Source organism: Scleropages formosus, chromosome 3 (genome assembly GCF_900964775.1).
Source record: "Scleropages formosus chromosome 3, fSclFor1.1, whole genome shotgun sequence".
Lineage (NCBI taxonomy): Eukaryota > Metazoa > Chordata > Actinopteri > Osteoglossiformes > Osteoglossidae > Scleropages > Scleropages formosus.
In genome coordinates this window covers 12,060,571-12,082,040 of record NC_041808.1, presented here as the reverse complement: position 1 = coordinate 12,082,040, position 21,470 = coordinate 12,060,571, and the positions used below count along the sequence as shown (strand labels likewise).

At 46.8% G+C, this 21,470-nt stretch overlaps 1 protein-coding gene across 3 annotated transcripts in view; it reads left to right on the top strand.

Annotated features, from left to right (window-relative positions):
• Positions 1 to 21,470, top strand: part of b4galt2 (UDP-Gal:betaGlcNAc beta 1,4- galactosyltransferase, polypeptide 2) — a 118,104-nt gene that overhangs the window by 17,762 nt on the left and 78,872 nt on the right. For all 3 annotated transcript variants that reach the window (XM_018753681.2, XM_018753682.2, XM_018753683.2), the window contains exon 2: positions 992 to 1,373. In XM_018753681.2, coding sequence (XP_018609197.2) covers positions 1,055 to 1,373 — 319 coding nt within the window. In that variant the 5' untranslated portion in view covers positions 992 to 1,054. The remainder of the gene's footprint in view (positions 1 to 991; positions 1,374 to 21,470) is intronic.

Genomic DNA, 21,470 nt, shown 5'->3' with positions numbered 1-21,470 from the left:
TCAGTTGCGCCCCTGTTAATACCATCTTAGCTGTCCAACCCTGCTGCCTGCGCCGTGTGTCCAGAGTCCACTAGTGGTTACAAAGGGTTTTGGGGCCCGGCCCACCCCACCCATGTCTCTGTTCGACTTTTCCCCGTGAGCCTTCTCCCGGCAGCCATCTGTGAAATGGGAACATTCCCTTGGGGTGAAGTTCCACCTGAAACTATGCCAGGGGCTCAGCATCTGAGCAGAAGCTCATTCGGACCCCCCGCCACCCCTCCTCCCCCGCGACCCTCTCCAGGCCTTTCCTCTGCCTGATTGGAGGCAGCAGCGGAAGCTGAAATTGTTCATAGCCTGTTTTCCATGGCCATCGCTGCACAGCCTCTTCTCAGCCTTAGGAAAAACCTCCCCCCCCCCCCCCCCCCCCCCCCCCTTTCCTTTTCCCCTTGTGGTTGCAGCTCACAAAGTCCCCGAGTTGATGAAACGTGCATTATTGCAGTATGCGGAGCTGTTCGAATTGAAATGGTTTTCGGAATTCGCAGTGTATGGCCTGCCAAATAGTCACCAACCAGGCAGAAATAGGATTCTGTGTCCTCTCTGCCTTTCATTTATTTTGCAACAGTCCTGTGCACTGTATGCATTGGCCCTCAAATCATAATTTACATAGTATCTAAGAGGACATAGTCCATGAAGAAGTACTAGGAGATGTTGATCAATGCCTATTTAGGTGTTTTTTGCATAGGAACAGAGGTCCGTTGAGGCGTGACCATTTCTTAGAAACCTTTTGAATTTACTATCCAAGAAGAAAGTCTGTATTTACTGGGTGTAATTCTTGTTTCTGGAAGAACTGATATTGTAGCGTTTGAATTAAAATCATGGTCTGCAGTATCTGCGTGAGTCTCTGTACCATGGTGAGTTTTGGCCATGCAAGCAAATGATGTGCAGACAAAAACCATGAAGGACGAACAACCGAAACGGCATGTTTCTGCTCTGCCTGTTTCTGCGAGTCCAGGTTCACCGTGTGACAGCGGACCGACCGGATGCCTGAGAGCGCTTTCCGGGGACGGCCTTGACCATGACCCGGCTGATGTTGGGCAGGACCCTGGAGCGCATCTGCAAGGCTGTCCTGCTGCTGTGCCTGGTGCACTTCCTCATCATGATGATCCTCTACTTCGACGTGTACAGCCAGCGATTCGACATCTTCAGCCGCTTCAACAACGGCCGGAACTCGTCGTCCTCCCGCACCCACCCCTTGTACAACCTCTCGCGGCCCAACGCCACCTTCGCCGGCTACCTGTCCACCGCGGACCACGTCGCCAGCGCTCGCCCTGAAGCGAACATCACACCCACCGCCAAGCCTGTACCGCCGTGCCCCGAGGTGCCGCCCGGCCTTGGTACGTCTTACCATTCACCGATGTGCATTATGGACTCCTGCTGCTTGTTATGCATGAATTGTTAGGGAGTGGATTATGTAATGGAGAGCAGGCGAGACACTGATTGTGCTGGAAAGTCTCTGTCTGCTTCAGTTCTTTAGTAGTGATTGAGTGGGCAGTTGCTGGCTGCCGAGTCCCATTGTAGACGGCGCCGACTTCAATTGCTGCCGTTTCCGAATGGTTTTAAAGCTGGGTACGAAGGCGAGATGGTCATTAAGGATAGTATTTTTGCCATTATTGATGCGTTTCATCCTAGATGCTACATGATAATAACTGGTGTGGCATTTCACGCAGAGGAGGAGCACGTACAACTGGTTCTGTCTGCACGCCAGCCGATGTGTGGTTTTTCCAGCAGGTTTAACCTTAATCTCCCTGACGTGGGGAAAGCACCCTGCCTGAAAGAATCCACTTCTTCAGCAAAGATTGCCCTCATTACCACAATGTCGCGGGGAAGCAGCGCTCTCCGCTCCGCCCCTATAACAAGACAAAGCTCCTAATGAACACCCGGTAATATCATTCGATATGCCCGCCAGCAGCAGGCCTTTGCCACTCATATCCTTTGTAATGAGTTTTAAGTAGACCTCTCGCGGGGAGCAGCGTGAGACGCTTTTCGCCTTTACGTCGGCCGTGCGTCTGCAGACTGCTCTCTGCCAGGCCACGGTGCTGGTTTCCGCTTTCCCGGTTGTCCGCCCACTTCCCGAAGGCATGCAACTCAGGGCGGGTATTGTGTTCTGCTGCGAGCTGCATACACAGTCAGTCCTGTCACACTCATAGGTCCAGCGCAGGAGGCCACGGCTGGGGCCAGCATCACTTTTGTTACCCTCTTGCGCGGGGGGATTAGTGTGGCCCGTCGGCACGTTCCCGTCGAACCTTATTTCTCTTCCTGGTGGCCTCGAGTAACTTTGAACAGAAGTCACGTACGTTAGCGAAGGGAGCTGCTTTAGTTAGTCCAGTTCATCCTCTTCCAAATTTCACTGGCAGCTTTTTCATACGAGTATTTACATTTACTATAGTATTATACCAAGTTGTCTTTCACATGTACTGCACCTCTTTTTCCCTTGTCCTTTATGTGAGTATCTTTCTTATCTAGATATACACATGTATTTTCTCTGTCCTTAATTACTATAATATTTCCCTTTTCTGCCTTTCTTCAACGTTTATAGCTTCAGTTTGATAATGGCCTTGTTTGTGGTGGAACAATGTCACTCAGTTGTGTGTTGGTTAACTGTGCACTCACTATATATTTGTTTTTAAACACATAAAGAAAGTAGTTTTGATTTCAGCTCTTTCTGCATTATTAGAACAGCGGTGTGTGGTTTACAGGTCGCGTAATGACCTCCACGGTGTTTGGCATTAGCTGCGGATGAAGGAGCTGGCAGCTCGCTTGGGCTGATGGTAGGGTTAGGGTATTCCTAAAGATGGGGTTTTTGAGAATGTCACACTGGGACTCAGGTCTGTATTTTGCATCTTGCTGTAATAAGCAGTGAAAGTAATCCTGGCAGTCACTGAAATAAAATGTCAAGGAACTGTGCTTGCTCTTTAGTAGCAGATTCACACCGAAGACTGCTGAGAAGATTGGAATTTTGGTCGAATTAGCGGTTCTGGCATTTACTATCTCTACAACAAATTCTTGAACAGAGTCACTTGCAATTGAGCCATGATTGTAGAGTAGGTCTAAAGCCCTTAATTACAGCAAAATGAAGGCATCGACCGGAAGGTGCGGACAGGGGGCACTGTGCCCCCTCCCCACCTCAGTACTTTCAGCTAAACCCACAGGGTGATGTAACAAAGTTCAACAGCATGGTAATTAGGGCAGCAAAGCTTGTGGATTGCAGCGGGCGAAATGCTGGAGAGGTTATACATTGATGACTTGCAGGGGTGTCCCAAGGGGTTCACCTGCAGGAGGACAGTGAGCATCCCAGTGCTTCGGCCCCAGGTGTGAAGGGAAATTGGTTTAGTGGCCTGGTGGAAAACCAGCCCCCTGGCTGATCGTAGCCCCTCCCGGAGAAATCTGAAAAACAGTTGAGAGCAAAGCCTTTAAAAATTGGATCGCCGTAAAGGGGCCCTGGGGCTCACGGATTTTTCTGCAGTTCTGTTGACGCACAGCTGCTCGGCCTTTGCTCAAGTTCTCGCGAGCGGAAGAGGGGCGACGTGCCACCTTTAAGTCCACAAATACAGGAATAACCAAGGCGCTTCGGTTGTTGTCGTTATTTATTATTATATTGTGTCCAGAATTATTGATGGTGCTTCACCTATTTATTGTGATCTTTCCTGATGGATGAGGCTGTTCAACTGTAAAGCGGACCGCAAGCCAAACGTGATGTAACGCAAAATGCAATTTATTGCTTCTCTGAGAGTCTAGGTGGGGCTGTAAATCTAGGGAATGGATAAAAGCACCTGCACCCTATCCTGATGGATGTATACGAAGTGCCGGGGGCCCCAAAAGAATTATAGACATCACCACCCATAACTTGCTGTTGTGGCCCTCGTTGCCATCTTAGTCACATGTTTTCCATGTATGCAAACAGCCAAGAGGTTATTCTCACCAATTATTTGCTCTACAGCTTCATTGTTTAACATTGTCTTTTTTTTTTTTTTTTTTTTTTTTGGTCTACATGTTACTGGACGGTTATTGAGGTGTTTGATTAAGGGTATTGAAAGCAATTTCTCCTGGGATTTGTACCAGCAACCATTGGGCCACCTGCTTTCTTGAATTGCCAAATGGAAACAGTGCCGGCCGGCACACAGGGTTTCCTACTCTGATGTGGCCCAAAGGGGATAGAGGCCTTTCACATTTCTTGACCTGGCAGCTCTCCTCTTCTTTTTAGATGCACTGGTTTTTACATTTGATATTTCTACAGAGATCCTCTGTCACCACACTAGAATGCCCAGCAGGGTGGGTCATCCATTAGCACTCGGATACCAAGAGGTTTATTTTTCCTCCCCTTCACAGATGGAAGTCTATTTGTTTTTCTCTCCTCAGTTGCCTTATCCAAATAGTCAACTATAGATGGGATATAGATATGGAATATCTGCACTGCATCACTCCCTTCTCTGTTGTGTCATTCTTTGGAACTTTGTTCAGCACTCTGTTACTGTGGTAAGAAGAGTGCTCTATAAGTATATTTTGAATTGAACTTTAATTTTGAGTCTTGTCAAAAGCACGGTATCATGAATGCAAGAACGCGCCTCTTGCTCAGCTGCTCGATGGCCATCTTGCACCAAAGTGGTCCTGGGAAAACATGATACAAAGGGGAAAAAGTACAAAACATTTTAGACTAATCAGCTGGTGATAGTTTCTAGCTTTGTGTAGGGCTGTATGTGGAATAAAGGAAATTCAGGATTATTTCAGTCTCTCTATCTTGCTTTCTACACCTGTACACTCCAGTCTGGAGTCACACTGCCTGTACTCTGTTCTACCTCTGGTTATGCCCCCTCGGCAAGTTAACGTGTGGAGCCATCCCCGAAGGAGACCCGAGTGTGTTGCTTTAATGTTGCCTTGCTGTGGTTTCCGCTGAGCCTTTCGCTCCCTGCCTCCAAAAGCATCTTATGGATACCTCGAACCTGCTGATTCCTGCCACAATCAGTGTCTGCTGGTGTTGAAGCTCAGGATTTTTCCCGTTCCCTTTTGTTTACGTCCCCCGCCCCCCCCCCCGTGCTGCTGTGTGTTGACAAAGTATTATGTCATTTTTCATCTGAGAACATGTACCTGTGACCTTATGTCAATAATGTTTCACTTTGTTAGATGTGCCGCTGCGACATAAACACAGCGCCGGCTTCTTTTTAGTTGCCGGAACGACTGCGTCGCGTTTCATGGGTATAGATGTTACTTTTGGTTTTGAAATTTCAGTGTGTGCCAACCTTGAGAGACACGCGTCGTGGAACATGTGCTCACGGCAGTTGAGGCGACTGTGCTCACACACCGCACTGTTTCGCAGTCTCACTTTTATTTACGTGTCTTACCATGAGGCGGTTGTGCCAGTATGGAGGTGTTAATTGTTAAGATCTGTCTAGTCTTCAAAAATAAAAACGAACTTTCCTGAAATTATTGAAGTGTGTTTCTCTAGTCATGGTTCTAAATGAACAAAGCAGTGCCTATAATTCCTGTTTATTTACATAATGAATATGCTGGCTTTGCGATTCTGACACTTGGTGCCCAGTTTAGTTTGAAGGATTACTTTTGTTTCATTTGCCCTTTTGTCTGGAGTGCCTTGTGACGAACTAGTGTGCCGTCCTGGGTGTGTCCCCTCCGGCCTTGCGCCCTGTGTTGCTGGGTTAGGCTCCAGCTCGCCATGACCCTGCTTGGGACAAGCAGTTTCAGACTGTGTGTGTGTGTGTGTGTGTGTGTGTGTGTGTGTGTGTGTGTGTGTGTGTGTTTGTTCCTTGTTGAATCCATTGACGTAATGTGTGCCAAAAAAACCAACACCCAAATAAAGTGTAAGAAACCCTTATAGCTCTTATTTACTGAAATGTCACGTGACTAAAACTGCTGTGATCACTTCTGCCTGACCTGTTTGTGGACTCAGACTCAAGAGAAATCCACTGTTTGGTGGTACAATTTCACAACATGTATGGGTAAGTCTTTATTAATGGTTCTGACTCAAGTCCAGGAGCCCCATATTGGCACCTGTTCCACACACCTGAGATTACCACTGAAGTCTTGTTCTGTTGCAACTTAGTGTGGTGCCTCCAGAGAAAGAAAAGGAATTGAAATTAATGTCAACTGGCAACTCTGCAGTCCAGAAACCTGCGCTCTATACTTATTTATCCATAAAGTTGGACTTATGTTTGCCCATGGTTTGTCTCCCCCCTCCCAAATGCTTTCTCCTGTAGGCTCTGGAATGTTGCTTTGCTGTTTATTCATGTGTTGCGCAGGAGGGTGTCCTTGTTTGAGCGTACTTGGCTTTGGACGAAAGGTCTTGGTTATTCAGCAGTGCCCCGTTCCCTCTCTTTGCACCCCAGGGCACTCCTTTGCCAGACAAGGGCATCCACAGTGAAAATGCCCCGTGAATATTTAGTTGACAGTGTATCGTCTTGTGAAAGGACTTCCCGTAATGGCAAAGATTTCCGTTGTATTTTAGCAATGGCGGTACACTCCCTTGACTGGAGCTGATGGGTTGTCAGGAGCAGGATCCATGCCAGATGGGATTCTGCTCGCCCAAGTCCCCCTGGCCTCCATTGACTATGCCAAAATGCCACCTTCACCACTCAACAGATGACACTTCCTGCACAACAGTAACCTTTGACATGTGTAATATACTCCTCTCAATCCTAGTCTGTCTCACACACACACACACACACACACACACACACACACACACACACACACTTTTCTTCAGGGTGTGACGCTTGCACAGAACTGGACAAGCTCCTCCCTCGTGCTCTAGCCCAGGAGATGTTATTAAGCACCTGACAGAGTCAGAGACCTTTCAATTACTGGTTCATTCCTGTCATTTCCAGTTTCAGTGCCTCCCTCTCCCAAGTCCCAGATCCCGTCCACGGTACTGGAAGTGACAGCTCAGGCTGAGAGATATGTTCCATCAACTCTGACAGCTAGACAGGCATCTCTCTAATTATTTCTATTTGAATAACCTCAGCAAAACCCACCGACACTGGGACTTCATCCTGGAGCACAGCAAATGTATTTATTATACATTACTGTAATTAAACATTTATTATCTTTATTTGCTCAGAAGATGCCCTGGGCAAATAACAAAATGGTCATGTCACACTGCACTCGTGCACAGCAGCTGGTTCACCGCAGCTTGTTCAAAGTGTCTTGCTCCAGGGTACAAGGGCAGCGAGTCACCTGGGGTTCAAACCTACAACCTTGCCAGCATGCCCCATGTGGAGCATCCCAGGTCCATTGGTCTAGCTGCTCATCGCAAGGAGGCTGTGAGCTGTTTACCCCAGAAAAGAGGAAACGGCCGGAAGTGTATTTTCCCCTCGTCCCCGGAGTGTGTGTCGCTCCGGCGTGGTCGCTCCGAGACGGCGTGTCTGACGGCTCGCTGATGCACGGTGACACGCTGGTCTTGTCATCACTGCCTGATGTGATGTGGGCCAAAGCTGGCTGCTTCACTGTTAATGATCTGTCACAGGAAGATGTGGAATGAGGATGATGTTTGTTAATTGCCTTCTCTCCTCGTCTTAGTTGAGCCCTCGATTGCAAGCTCGGCTTCCCAGTGAAAGAAGCAGGCAGCACAGCTACCTAATGGTTGCCATTTGGTGTGGTACTTTGGCTTTGCAGTAACGTACCTAACCTAAATTTCTTAGGCGAATGCTGAGATGGTAAAAATAACTGGTAAATGTCATCTCCAGTGTTGACTTAAGAACTAAAATGGTGTAAACCCCTGTCAGGGCATGTCTGAGGGTTATGCAGTTTTATATGTAGAAAGGCATTGTGTTGCTTTTAAATGTACACTTACCATGTTTACAGTTTGAGTTCTGTAAATAGATTAATTTGAAATACTTTTCTAATTATTATTATTATTATTATTATTATAATACTGAAAATGATGGAAATAGAAATGCGTTGTCTCTTCAAACTCCTGTCCTGTTAATCCTTTCAAATCACATCTAACTTTATGACTAAGACATACCTTGCCACCCTTGAACCTTCTCTGTGTGCTTCACAACATTAATATACGTGTTGCTGCCGAATGAGGACTCTTAATTGTATGAGGTGACACATTAAAAATGACCCAAGAAATGAGTGTAAAATGCTCAAAATCCTTTGAAGGCTCTTTAAGTGCTCTGTTGATTCGAAGGATGTTCTTGTTCAGGGCCCTAGGCCTCTGCTTCAGAACTTTTTTTTCTTTCGTTGAATTCTTTTTCATACATTGAATGCGGAGGGCAGAATTAGTATTGTCACATCAGGTCAGTATCTCAGAAAGCACGGCGGACACGGAATCGATGAAGGCCACATCCGGTTCCCGCGGCTGGGGACGGTCTATCCGGATCCAGAGATTGCCTTTCTCTAGCGGCCATTAAGATGTCCCTGCGCTAACCAGATGAACTGCAAGCCTCCTAAATAATAAATTTAAAAAAAAAAAAAAAAAAAAAAAAAAATCCAGAAGCATGATATAGTTGCCAGTAAGAGGATTACATGGCTTCTTTCCCTCTCTCGCCAGACCTTGGTGTAGGAGCACCGGAACAGTCTGGCGGGGTTGCTGAGCTTTATTGTTTTGTCTGATTGCTGTGATTCAGTCAGAGAAAGGCAGGCGCTCTTAACCGTCTCTTGGCTTGTTTTCGCTGGCTTGGGCCTTTCGCAACACGTGAAGAGATTCTTCAGTGAGAATTTTACCGGCCTGCCCCGTGTAATACAAATCAATAATTTCATCTAGCGGCTTGTGTGTCGGACGATTTCAGCGGCACGTTTTTAATGTTCAGTAGATGTTACTTTTTTTCTTTTATTAACCTGCAGTCGATTCTATTAAGATAAAGTATTAATTTCTTTAAAAAAAAATCAATGAGCTTCTTTTGTACATGTAGTAATGTGAAACTGCAAGGCTGGAGCCACTTTGCAGTATCTTCAGATCTAGTCATCCTTTTACAATGCTGATAGAACTGCCATGTTCACATGAGTGTAAAGTAAAACCATGCTCAACACCCTGCACATTCAATGTACAAAAATAAGATTGTATTAAGTACAATAAGTAGCTCTTCTATTTCACATAATTAATAATATTGCCAATAATGAAAGAATCAAGCTAAAAATGTCTTCACGTGTCTTAGTATAAATCTCTGTTTAATACATGTACAGGAACCACGTATTAACATTGACCACGAGCAGATTGTGTGTGTGTGTGTGTGTTTTAAAGCAATGAATTGCATTGTAACTACCCCTCATTCTTTGACACAACAGAAACAGCACAAGATCTATAATTAATCCATAAGTTAATTGTGCTTTCCATCACAGTATCTGAAACGGGGATGTCCTCGCATTCCCTAAGAGGGCCGCAGCATCTGCACCTTTCTTGATAGCCAGCATTTCCATGATTAATTAAAGTCATTGTCTGGATAGGAATAACACCAGCCTGCTTTTAAAGGTGTCAATGGGCTAATAATAGGCTAATTACAATATTTCATATTGAGTTTCAGTCTTATATTGATGTAGTTTCCCAGTGTGGTTTTGGAGTTTCCTTGCAGCTTCATTGTTAACTTTTATTTATCTGACTTCTTTTTTCTCCAAGATGTGCAGTTTTAATTAATCTTACAATGTTTTACCCACTTATACAGTAGGATATTTCCACTAAATCAGTTCAGTCCAAGTACCTTTATCAAGGGTACAGTGGAGGGATTTGAACCTAGGAGGATCATATTGCAAGACTGGAGCTTCAGCTCCTACACTACCTGTCAGTCCATCTGATTAAGAGTGTACAGAGTATAATAAGTGCTGTAATTTGAAGGGGAATACAAATAAAGCATTTTATTTTCTGATATATTTCAAAATTAGAAACATCTCACATTTATGCATTGTATATTCTTGGCCAGGTGACGGTGTTAATTAGCACGTTGCAAATTATGGTACAAATGTGCATTAACACCAATTAGTTTGAACAAGCTGATGGGCTTGGAAAGTAACACAGACTTGGTGCTAATAATTGTCAGTTGATCAAGTACGGAACTCTGGGAAATGTCTTGGTATTGCCCTGTCTTCACTGTTGTTTTCTGGGTCTAACATGTAATAGAGAGCATCTCCCCACAGATCTGTCTTAAATATGATCTGCTGAGATGGTCGGACAAAAGATTAAGGAGTCTGAGGTGCCGCTACTGGATTAGTTCTAAACCTGTTAGCGTTGGAAGCTTTGTGCTGCTGCTGCTGCTGCTGCTGCTGCTGCTGCTGCTGCTGCTGCATGGCTAACGGTCACTTCCCCATGTGCCCCTGCAGGGGACACAGGGCCACGGGGCTCTACGGCGGGACTCTAGAGTTCTGCTCTTGTCTGCGCTCCCTCCTTAGATGCTTATTTTCTGAGTTTAATGTAACAGTGTCAAGTCCTGTTTTCAGTTGTATTCTTTGCCTTTGTATCAAGGAAGTCATTTCTTTGACACCTCATGACTATGTGAGTGATGGCTAAGTTGAGAGCAGGATTGTGAAAATTTATTTAGCACTATTTGCATAATTTATAAATTGTATAATTTGTATGCTGACCTACCGGTGTTCAGCCTTGTGTTTGTGACACCCTTTTCAGTTTGATCTGATCTTGTTATGCAGGTGTGTGTGTGTGTGTGTGTGTGTGTGTTGCTCTATGATTGTGTTTTATCCAACTGTGTTATGCCCCCACTATGATCCTTTTCTGCTTAGGATGGGTTTGGCAGGGGTCAGTCGCAAACCCGTGACCCTCTATAACCCTCTGAGCTGTCAGATCTGACGCCAGTTCACTGTGCACAGAGCAAACACCTCTCACCTCCTACACTCTTGCTAACGGAGCCATCAAGAGTGTGTATGCGGTCGGATGCAGCCGCAGGCAAGGAGGTGCACTTGGTGTGACCTGTATGTGGGATTCATGGCAGCAAACACTCGCTGCTAAGCGTGAAGGCTTTGGCTTCCTTCTTAATTTTTTATTCTCTAATGAGATTTGGAAGGTGAAGGAAAGCAAGTTCCCAAAACCGGTGGCAAGGAGTTGGGGAGAACGACTCCCCCCCCCAAGTCCGAATGTGGGATGTGCCAGTCGAATCTTGCCCCCTTCCATTCCAATCTCTGCAAGGTTAACTGGTTTAACTATTACCTGGATTTTATTGTGGCAGCCATGGGTTGCTGCAGTGTGGGGGAAAACGGGTGGACGTGCAGCTGATAAGTTTGGCCTGAGGTTGCTACAAAGGACCAGAAAGTACAGTCGTTCTCGAGACTTCATATTAAATTTCACATTGAATTTCAATATTGTAGTGCAGCAGTCCTTTTGCCCTGTGAGTTGGGGTTTCTTTGCAATGAAAGACTACCAATACAGCAGTATGCATGCTAGATTTCCAAAGAAAATACACATTACTCTTAAGTTCCTTGTTTTCTGTGTAGAATTTCTGCCCGAATTGGAGACTGTCATGTCCGGCTGAATTTTCACTTAAATTTGATTCAAACCAGACAATAAGATATATACACACACATACTTGCAGTGTGGTGCCTTCATCAGCTTTCCCCTCTGAAGACACCCTGGGCTCCCCATGAGCCTTCAGACATACTTTATCTGTTTTACCTGTAGGGAGCTCCCCAGTAGGGCTTTCACCTGTATTACAGGGTACTAGACAAGAACATTGACCAATTATGATAAGCAGCAGATGGCATAGTGGTTGGAACCATCACCTTGCAATGAAAGGACTGTGGTTCGAATCCCCGTTCAGTGTAGTACCTCAGAGAAAGAGACTTAGCTTCAGTTAATACATTAAAAATCGCCCAGCTGTATAAATGGGTAAGTAATTGTAAGCTTAGTGTACAAATATAACATTGTTAGTGGCTTTGGAGAAAAGGGTCAACTGAATGGGTAAACATTACTGAAGCTGCTACACTGTATATACGTTGTAAATGTTATTCCTATCTCATGCCAAGAGGATTTGATGTCAAGCAGAACTTCCTGAATAATTATTACTGTGGAGATGTTATTGAAAGCATCACCGGTAATTCGGTCGTTCAGTGATTGACATTAATTGAATCAAATCAGTGTCAAGTCTGAACACGGAAGGCAATGGGGTTGATTTATTTTTCAGGATGGGGCTCTGGGGAAGATGGTATGATGGACTGTTTTATACAGCACACTTTTTTTTTCTTTTTTTTTTTTTTCCCCTTCCCCCCTCAATTTTCTTATTTTCCCTCACACCGTGTAAAAGAGGTCATGTCCCACCCTGCCACCAGCCAGTCCCTGGCCTGTCCAAGACCTTTGCCACAGTCCAGCTTTTGGTCTCCTGCTTCTGGAAAATGAGGGACCTTGCTGCTTGTTTGTCCTCAGAATGACTCTGTGTGCCCCTGTGGGAACATGGGGAAGGTTCTAGAATGTCATAAAGTGCATCAGCAGTGGCTGGGAGCTGCCAGAGTGGTGCTTCTGAGGACGCTCTGTGGAAAAGATAGCTCACTGAGGCAGTCTGCTTTGCAGAGCAGTGCCTTTGTTATGTGAATCGGCTGAGGGGAAAAAAATGCAAAGACACTCTTTGGACCTGACCCTTGCTCCCCTGTTCATTCAGTCTACTGGGCTTCTTAGGGGAACAGCAAATTTCTAAATTGGTCATTCTGGTTTGATGTTCAGTTCATTTTAACTGGAGAACTCCAGCATATTGAGAAGATGGCCAGAATTCAGGGAGGCTTCTTTCTCTGGACCAGCGAATGCCAAGTGAGCTTATCTTCTCATATCAGCTTTTCTGGCAAAGCATTTCCATCTTCCTTTCATTCGCTGGCTGACACGGCTGCCATTGTAAACAGACACAAACTTCATTCTGTACCTGGATTCAGGCGGGAGCCTGACTCACATCTGTGTGGATCCATGAGAAAGGTCGAACTCGCAGCTGCGGAGATGGATGTTGCTGAGCTGAGCATGAGGGCTACATCAACAGCAGCCGCATCAAGATGCAGTACCATCTCAAGGCAAATGGATATTCATGGTAAGAGTATAGATCATTTTAATGATCAGTTTGTCTGAGCCCAAAGCACTGACCTGAGACAGTTGTTTATCATACTGTGCAGAAACAAAAGCCATTTTCCCTTATTCTGTGCTCTGTTAAGAGTTTCAGGTAGTTGTGTTGATCAAGGGAGGCTGGGAGAAGGGTGGGGAGGAGTTCCAGCTGTTGAAAATCTGTGGTAAAGTTTCAGAATTTAGCTATTGGAAGAGCTCATCTGTGCTGGTCCACCATGACTGTGCATTGGACAAGAGATGGATGGATGGCAGAATACATGCACTTGGAAAAGTTGGGAGAAAAAGGTGATGAGACCTAGCAACCAGATGGATAGACTCAATCCCATCGACTCTGAATACATCCAGCATACGTTTCCACAAGCAGATCTCAAATATTTCTATATCCTTCAATACTTTGACACACTGCTTTACCTTTTCCTGTATCTGCTGGTTACAGGTTTGTTGATGACCACAGTGTGTGTTTGTGTTTTTTTTTTTTTTTTTTTTCTCTCCTCTCTTCTCTCCCCTCCCCCCCCCATCGAATTTTTTTTCATTGAACTTGAACATGCTGACGTCTACGTTCTTTTTGTAAAACGCTGAGCTAAATGAATAAATAAATGCAAAAGTCTCAAGTTGGGCACAGTTATGTCTTTAGGTAACACTCCTTTTGATGGGGGTTGGTCAGTATAAGTTTCTGGGGGATAACGTGGCAGAACAATATAAATATGGAAATACACGCATTGTATTTTCTATGAGATGTATGTCGCTTTAGAGAAAAGCATCTGCTCAATGAATAAATGTAAATATGGATTTAATACTGAAAAATTTTTCGTGTTGAATTGGATATGAGGCCCGTAAAGCATGTCCCCCTTTTTCCACTCGTCTGTGAGGCCAACCAGCAGGTTGATCGTAACACGCTGCCAGTTGGTGAGGGATTACGCTTCGGCATTGTTGAATAACCTCTCGGAGTGGCAAACGGACGGATTATGAAATTCAAATTACGTAGTTCAGTCCTGTTTGCTGCCTCACTTTTTAAAGCTGTTCATTTGCCCCTTTTCTGTTTTGTCAGTAGATTTAGGGCAGCAGCTGGGGCCTGCTCTCCAGCGGGTCTGGGGTTCGAGTCCTGCTTGGGGCGTCTTGTTGGCAGACTGGCATCCCGTCCTGGGTGTGTCCCCTCCCCCTACAGCCCTCTGCCCTTTGTTGCTGGGTTAGGCTCCGGTTCACCGCGACCCTGGTCAGGACAAGTGATTTCAGACTGTGTGCACACATGCTTCTAGTACAGGGCAGCCACCCTGTTTATGTTTTTGAATTTCCTTTTCTGCATCAGCATGGCTTTTGCTTTGCTGTTGTGGTCTCTGAAGTAGTGTTTTACTGTTTGTGTTTAACAGGACAAGTGTGTGTTCATGTACCTTGTGTTTCACTAATCTTTGTGGTATTGCATCATTTCACCCCCTTTAGTGTTTAAAAGTGGTTGTTTTCCTTTGCAGTGTATATGTCTGTTTTGAACAGTTTTCATGTTATGGATTCAGTGTACCAGTTGTTGCTGTTGTGTTTTTTTTTTTTTTAAATTTTCTTTTATTTAAACGAAGTTGTCAAGGATGACTCCTAATGTTGCTTCACTGAGTTTTTTTTCAGGTCTGTGCACCTTATGTACATAGCTGGTTCTGTCTGTCCCTCACTACTATCATTTTACCATGTTTTGGCCCTCAGATCATAATGTAAATTCTGCATTTTCTCCACTACCTGCTGTTTGCTCTCTCTTCGCTGACGCTACATTAATTCCAAACGTCACTCTCATTCCTTCAAATTGCACCTATCCCATCTCCATCCCATCATGTTCTCCCCGTCCCTCCAGCAGACAGTAAGATGAACACAATTTGTTGTAGGTTATTGGCATTCCGATGGCAGCGAAATGGCGTCGTGACAGATGAGCAGAGAAAAGCAGCCAAGGCTGCGCTCTCATTAGTGCATCAGCATGTGAACGCAAAGGCCGTCCGGGGTATACAGAGGCCTTCACACGTTGCGGTCGGCACCTTGGCTTGGAAGCAGCCTGCTGCTCCGGTACAGTGAATGCGAACCTCCCGCTGAGAGCGTGACCCTGAGCAGAGAGGGCACGCTTCGCCCTGACGCAGGGGCAGAGATCACGAGCCTTTGTCCCGGTCCCCTGATGCCACCTGCCTTTCTATTTTCCAGCACTGCCTGCCATCAGGTGGCCACTGCAGAGAAACGAGTGGACAGCGACACTCCGACACTCCGGGGGTAGCCAGCCTGTCAAACTGTCAGCACCACTTAGGGCTCGAAAGAAAATGGAAATGGTCTTTGCTCTGGAGAGCAGATAAATGCCAGCCTTGATTTATGGCCACTTTTTAAATGTATGTTATGGGGTACAAGGCACCTTGGGTTAGTTCTGTGTTACAGCCATGCACATATATATAATATATATCTTAAGCGGTGGTGGGTTTTGTTTTTTGGACAACTTCACGGTACTGTGTTATCTTTAAATGTACAGTTTGTGGGTATCACAACCTGTCACTTTGTGAATATTGACTTATTCAAGGTGTTGATATTGTTGTGTAGTGGTATTCATTTACATGTATTACAGTAGTTGATGCTTTTCTCAAAAGTGACAGTGTTTGTGCTTTAGGCTAGTTGTATTGATTTATACAACTGGGTAACTCTTACAGTATCAGCTCTGGGTAAGTACCTTGGATAAGGGTACTACAGTTGGGGCTGGGATTTGAACCTGAATCCTTTGGGCCCAAAGCTGGCCATTCTAGCCACTATGCCACCTGCTGGATAACAAAGGCTCTGGAGTCTGCAGCAATAGGGAGACCTGCCCTCCAAACTGGGACCAGTTTCCTGCTGGAGGAACCATGTTGTAACCACTTGTCCTGTAGAAGGGCTACCAGTCTCTGCATGACAGTCCACAGCAGTTCGGCCGAGCTTCACCAGGACCATGTATCCCGGGGCCGAGAAGAATAAGCCCCGCCTTTAATTAAAAAAAATGAGACTGAAATCTGCACTAAGGATTGTGTTAAATGCTGAAATGCTAAAACCTGTGCTTTTGTTGCTTCTGGCAAATTCCCCCCCCCCCCCTTATTATTTGATTGGGCTGCTTCCAGGTCTTCCTCTGGAGCTTGTAACCATTTCAGTTCAACTGTGAAGTTTGTAGGAGTGGTCCCAATTGTGGTTTGCTTCTCAAGGGTTCCACAATTGAGTCATACTTGCACCCGCCCAGATCTGGCAGTTAGCTACCTTTTCGCTGTAGGGCAGCGATGAACATCCAGCCACTCATCGTCAACGTGCCCTTTACACCAAGGGGTACAACAGAGCTTAATCAGTGTGTTTTGTAAAGGTAATGCCCTGGACTAGCAGCAAGCTGCTGAGTTGTTGTCTTGGTACACAGTGTACCTGGAAGTTTTACTCCAGATGTGATGCTGTTTTATTATTAATAATAATAAACGTGGGCGTCTGTTAGCGAAGGTGTGACAAGGGACGTAGGATACAATTTCCTCGTTGCGCGAGCTTCAGCTATGGAGGTACTTTGTTCCATTTTCACACTTCCTACACACACCCAGCCCAGGAGGATGGTTTTTTTTTTTTTTTTTTTTTTTTTTTTTTGGTAGTAGTGGGGGTTGGGTGGGGGGGGGGGTGAATTCACCCAAAGCAAGACATGTTGATATAATAAATTTTAACTTGGTAAAGATGTGATTTAAAGTGTTCTTTCATTTCATTCCAAGCATCATGGTGGGTTAGAAATGGTAAAATTCATGCAATTATTCAAACTCCAGGCTCATTTTCCGTTTTGGAGAAGATAATCGTTATTTTATATTTTTATTAAGGTACAGGCATGTGTTCATTTATCCATCCATCCACAATTCATCAGATGTGTTTCAATATCTGTATTTAGACAACATCATCCATCATGCTTGTCTGAATTTTCACAGTGAACCAGAGTCTGTTATGGAAGCACAGGGTGGTAGGGAGGCCACGCAGTGGATGGGACGTCAGTCCATTGCAGAGCAATCGTGCGTGCACGCACACAATTTAGTCACCAGTTCAGGCTGGAGTGGGAAACTGAAGCACCCAGCGGGTGAACATGCTGAGAATACCATGTAAACTCTACACCGACGGAGATGAATTTCAACCCATGAACCTGGGCGGCATGGGGGTACAGCGAGTAGCGCTGCTGTCTCGTAGCGCGAGAGGAGATGGGTTCGATCCCTTTTTACTCTGTGTGGAGTTTGCATGTTCTCTCCATGTCCGCGTGGGTTTCCTCCCACGGCCGTGCTGGTCAGGTTCCCCCATAGTGTGAGAGTGACACAGTGCGTTTTCCACTGATGTATGGATGAGTGACCCAGTGTAAATAGTGTATCTAGCAGTGTAAGTAACCTTGGTCATCAAGGTACGACTAAGGCTGATGATGCTACATAGGGTGCTGGAAGTCACTTTGGAGAAAGGCATCTACCAACTGAACAAATGTAAATGTAACGTCCAAATCCACAGCCTAGGAGCTGACGCACCAGCTCTATCCACTGTACCACACTGGTGGCGAGTGACCTCAGTCATATACATCGTATGCGTGCTACAAGGGTGCACACACACTCACTCACTGTTAAACAAAGGTACCAGAAGTATATATTGCCAGCAGCAATGTCACAGCAGAGCAGCGCTGCGCTAAATAAGGAAGTAGCGTGATTAGCGCTGCCACAGGAGTCCGGAGGTGCGGTTTTACCGGCCCGAAGGCACGCAGGTACGGCGCGCGTTCGCCTCTTATTCCTCGGCGGCGGAAGGGAGGGGCGCTCGCGCTCCCCGCCGATAAGGGCGTCTCTCGTTTCACTTCATCCAAGAAGACGACGAGCCGCGACTGTTAAGGACCTCTGGTTATTTCACAAATTCGTCACGCCAGAGAGCGACCTGTACTATAATTAAATGGGGGGGGGGGGGGTTTCACTCGCTGAGGAACTTTCTCTAGACCTTGAAATTTTTTGCCAGTTATCATTAGTAGTTTTTGCCTCTTTCTTTCAATTTCTGGTTCACATCGGGTCGGGTCAGGGAACAAGGCGCCGTGTGCCTTTCCAGCGGTGCAGGTTTCTACTACTAATGTGCTGAGAGACCTTCTTTTCCAAAGCAGTTCATAGCAAACGGTTGGGGGGTGACTTAAAAAGATCAGGAAACCCATCAACTTAATTTATCATTAACTTAATTTATGGTTTTCAAACTTACTCTATGCGCCGAGCAAATAATAGTTTATTAGATTCAGTCCGATGCCAGTGCAGTTCAACATCAGTCCTGTACGAAACAAAAGGGAACGTATACATATTTTATTCATGACGGTCATTTAAAGGAAAGCTTTTTCACTGGTGGTATGAATTTTTTTTGTGACTACAGAACCACTTTGTCAATGTCTGTCGAAGAGTTGACCTTGTTGTTACAGGCCGACGGAACAAGCACTTATTCCTGCAGAAGAAAACGAGCAAATAAACTGTAATGTCGCGAAGATACTGCATTTCTCCAAGTCTTAAGTCTTCCCACATAATAAAGTCTCCCACCGCTACCCCGATCGCAGCGGTTCGAGGTCCGAGGACGGCGCCCGGTCCGCCGCGGTGTCTCGCAGTAGCACGCGCTCTGTGTGGCGCCGAGGAGCTGCTTAATTTCAGCCACAGCTGAGCGGCCTCCAGTAATTAGATTTAGGGCGCATTGCGAAAGACATCCACGGACACGCCGTAAAGCTCATAAATCACCGCCGCCTTTCCGTACACAGCAATGAAGGTGGGGGATTAAGATGTCGCGCCTGCGTAGGGGGCAGGGAGGCTGCGAAATGGTGGCCGGACACTCCGTACGCGCGCGGTTTTGTTGGACGTGAGGTCGACAGCTAGCGGTCACGTGTCAGCGGACGGTTACGTCGCAGCCGGTGTCCAAAAGGGAAACGGAGTGAGGAGTGTTGTGGGGTAGAGGTGGCGAAGCGGTTGGCTGCTCCAAGGATTGTCAGTGTGGTACGTTCAAGAAACACCTAAACTGTCCGTTGAAACGCTGTCAGTGTCCTGGGCCAGCAGGTGGCGTAGTAGTTTGAGGCCTTTCGTGAGGGCTCCGCTTAGCGAAATTGCTCCAGGAAAAAGGATCCTGCTTCATGACACAGTGTGAAAACTTTGATAGTCAAGTCACTTATGTCACGTTTTAAGTCGCTTTGAATGAGGTGTTAGGCAAAGAAGGGTTAATCAAACACACACACACACACACATTTTTGGAACCACTTGTCCCATACGGGGTCGCGGGGAACCGGAGCCTAACCCAACAGCACAGGGCGTAAGGCCGGAGGGGGAGGGGACACACCCAGGACGGGACGCCAGTCCATCACAAGGCACCCCAAGCAGTACTCGAACCCCGGACCCACTGGAGAGCAGGACCTGGTCCAACCCACTGCGCCACCACGCCCCCCCGGTTAATCAAACATCGTTGTTTATTTTGATCTGTTCAGCACAGCAGATACACACCATGTGTAGATGAGGTGTCCCCTGTACAGCACACAGAGGGTTCTACGTGGGCCACCCTACGCTGTGTTTGGGTATGTTGTACCGCATCAGTCCTACAGGTTTAGTACAATTCACTTTAATGAGCAGCAAACTTGTGCCGTTGGCCAGTTTTGGGAAAACGTTTCCACTTTTGGTGAAGGGCGATGCATGATAACCTTCCTGACACCTTCATAAGCCTTGTGCTATTTATCAATGTGTCTGCACTGCTCATGTATGCATGGAGTATGTACAGGTATATTGCGATGCCTGTAGGAGCCTTTGTTTAAATATGTATTTCCTGTCTAATAGCATGGGAAGAAATGTTTCCATTTGCGTCTGACCGACTGGTGGGTTTCTGCCAGTGAGCTGTACCCTCGTTCCCTCTGCTGCCCAGGTCCACCAGCACACACCCCCCGGCAACATCTGCGCAGCTGCGTGCATTCCTCCAAAGTGTCTGTACAGCCATATGCCCTGCTCCCCTTCCGGGGGGTGACCAACAGGTCCGGGGGGGCCATGGAAGCGCGTGGGTGCAGTTGTAATCCGCCCTCAGAGCAGCGTGGGCCACACACAGGCCAACAGATGGTGCGGCGTGAGGTCCCATCTCCAGTTAACCTGACATGCGCCCCTGCAGCGTCACTGCTTTTTAGTTTAAACCAATTTGCAGATTTTCTGTTTACATCTCTTGGCTTTAAAACGGTGATTGCGTGTCAAAACTGGCTCCCTGTTTTGGGGATGAGGGTGGGCAGGCCTGTGCAAACCCTGCAGGGACAAACCCTACCCACCCCACCCTGCCTATCCATCCCACCCGACCGGCTGTTCTCGGCCGATCGGGCCTCGGTGATGTCCGCACGGCGAGATTCCGCCGGTCCGCGGGTGCGCTTCTGCCATCTGCCACGCAGGGCCGCAGATGCGTTCCAACGGCACCCCCCTCCCGCCGCCGCTGCCCCACTCTCGCAGCAGACACCGTGTGCGAGTTTGTGCGCGAGCTCCAAGTTCCCAATTTGCAAATCAAATCGGGTTTCGAAATGCGGTGCAGAGTCGCTGACGTGGGAGTGAAAACAGAGGGAGAAATCTGCTGATATGAAAACAATTCAGAGTGGAGAGAGAGAGAGAGCGATCGCCCCGGCCTTTCAAACCGTCACATGTATCGCAAGGGTGGTGGGGGGTTGGTGTGGCGGGGAAGGGTCGTAATTGCTCACTGCTAGTTTTATCTGATGCCCTGGAATGGGCTGCGTCCAAATCGCGGCCGCCGGGCCGTTTGCACGCTTTGAAACCGAAGCGCTCGGCCTCGGCGTGTCTCTCTGGGGCCCGGATGCCCGGACAGTGACTCAACGCCCTGCATCAGGGACACGTCTGTGTTTGTGCCCTGGCGGGGCCGAGGGACAGAGGTGTGGAGGATGCACTGTCATGTCATGGCACCGACCCCCCCCCCCCCCCCCCGGCCATTTGTCGCCTCTATGTAATTCTCTGTATATGACATCAAACAAAGATGCGTACATAAAAAATAATTTTATTAATATGCCCAACTTAACTACTGAACACGCAGTGATTTAATCCTTCCCTTTAGATCTCCCATATTTCATCTTTCACTTCCTGCGCAGTCTTCAGAAGTGCGCTGGCCAACCCGCTCGATTGAAGGCATTAGCAGGGGCGAGACGTGAGGTCGCCGCTACAGAGCGGCATGCGGCTGTGGTCTGCTGGTGCTCTGTGGCAAATCGACCGCAGCCGCTCTGACCAGGCCCACCTGCACACTCACCTGGCCAGTCTGACAGCTGCAGGAAGATCTACACGGCAATTAGATAAGTGGGTCAGCAACACTCCTTCCAGCACTACATTTTTTTGGCTGCTTTTTATAATTGTAACTGAAGTTTGTTACTGGTGCAGAAGTTTTATTCACTCTCTAAGTTGCTCTGCTGGAAAATGCTGGAAAACAGCCTTAGCTGCCATTGGAT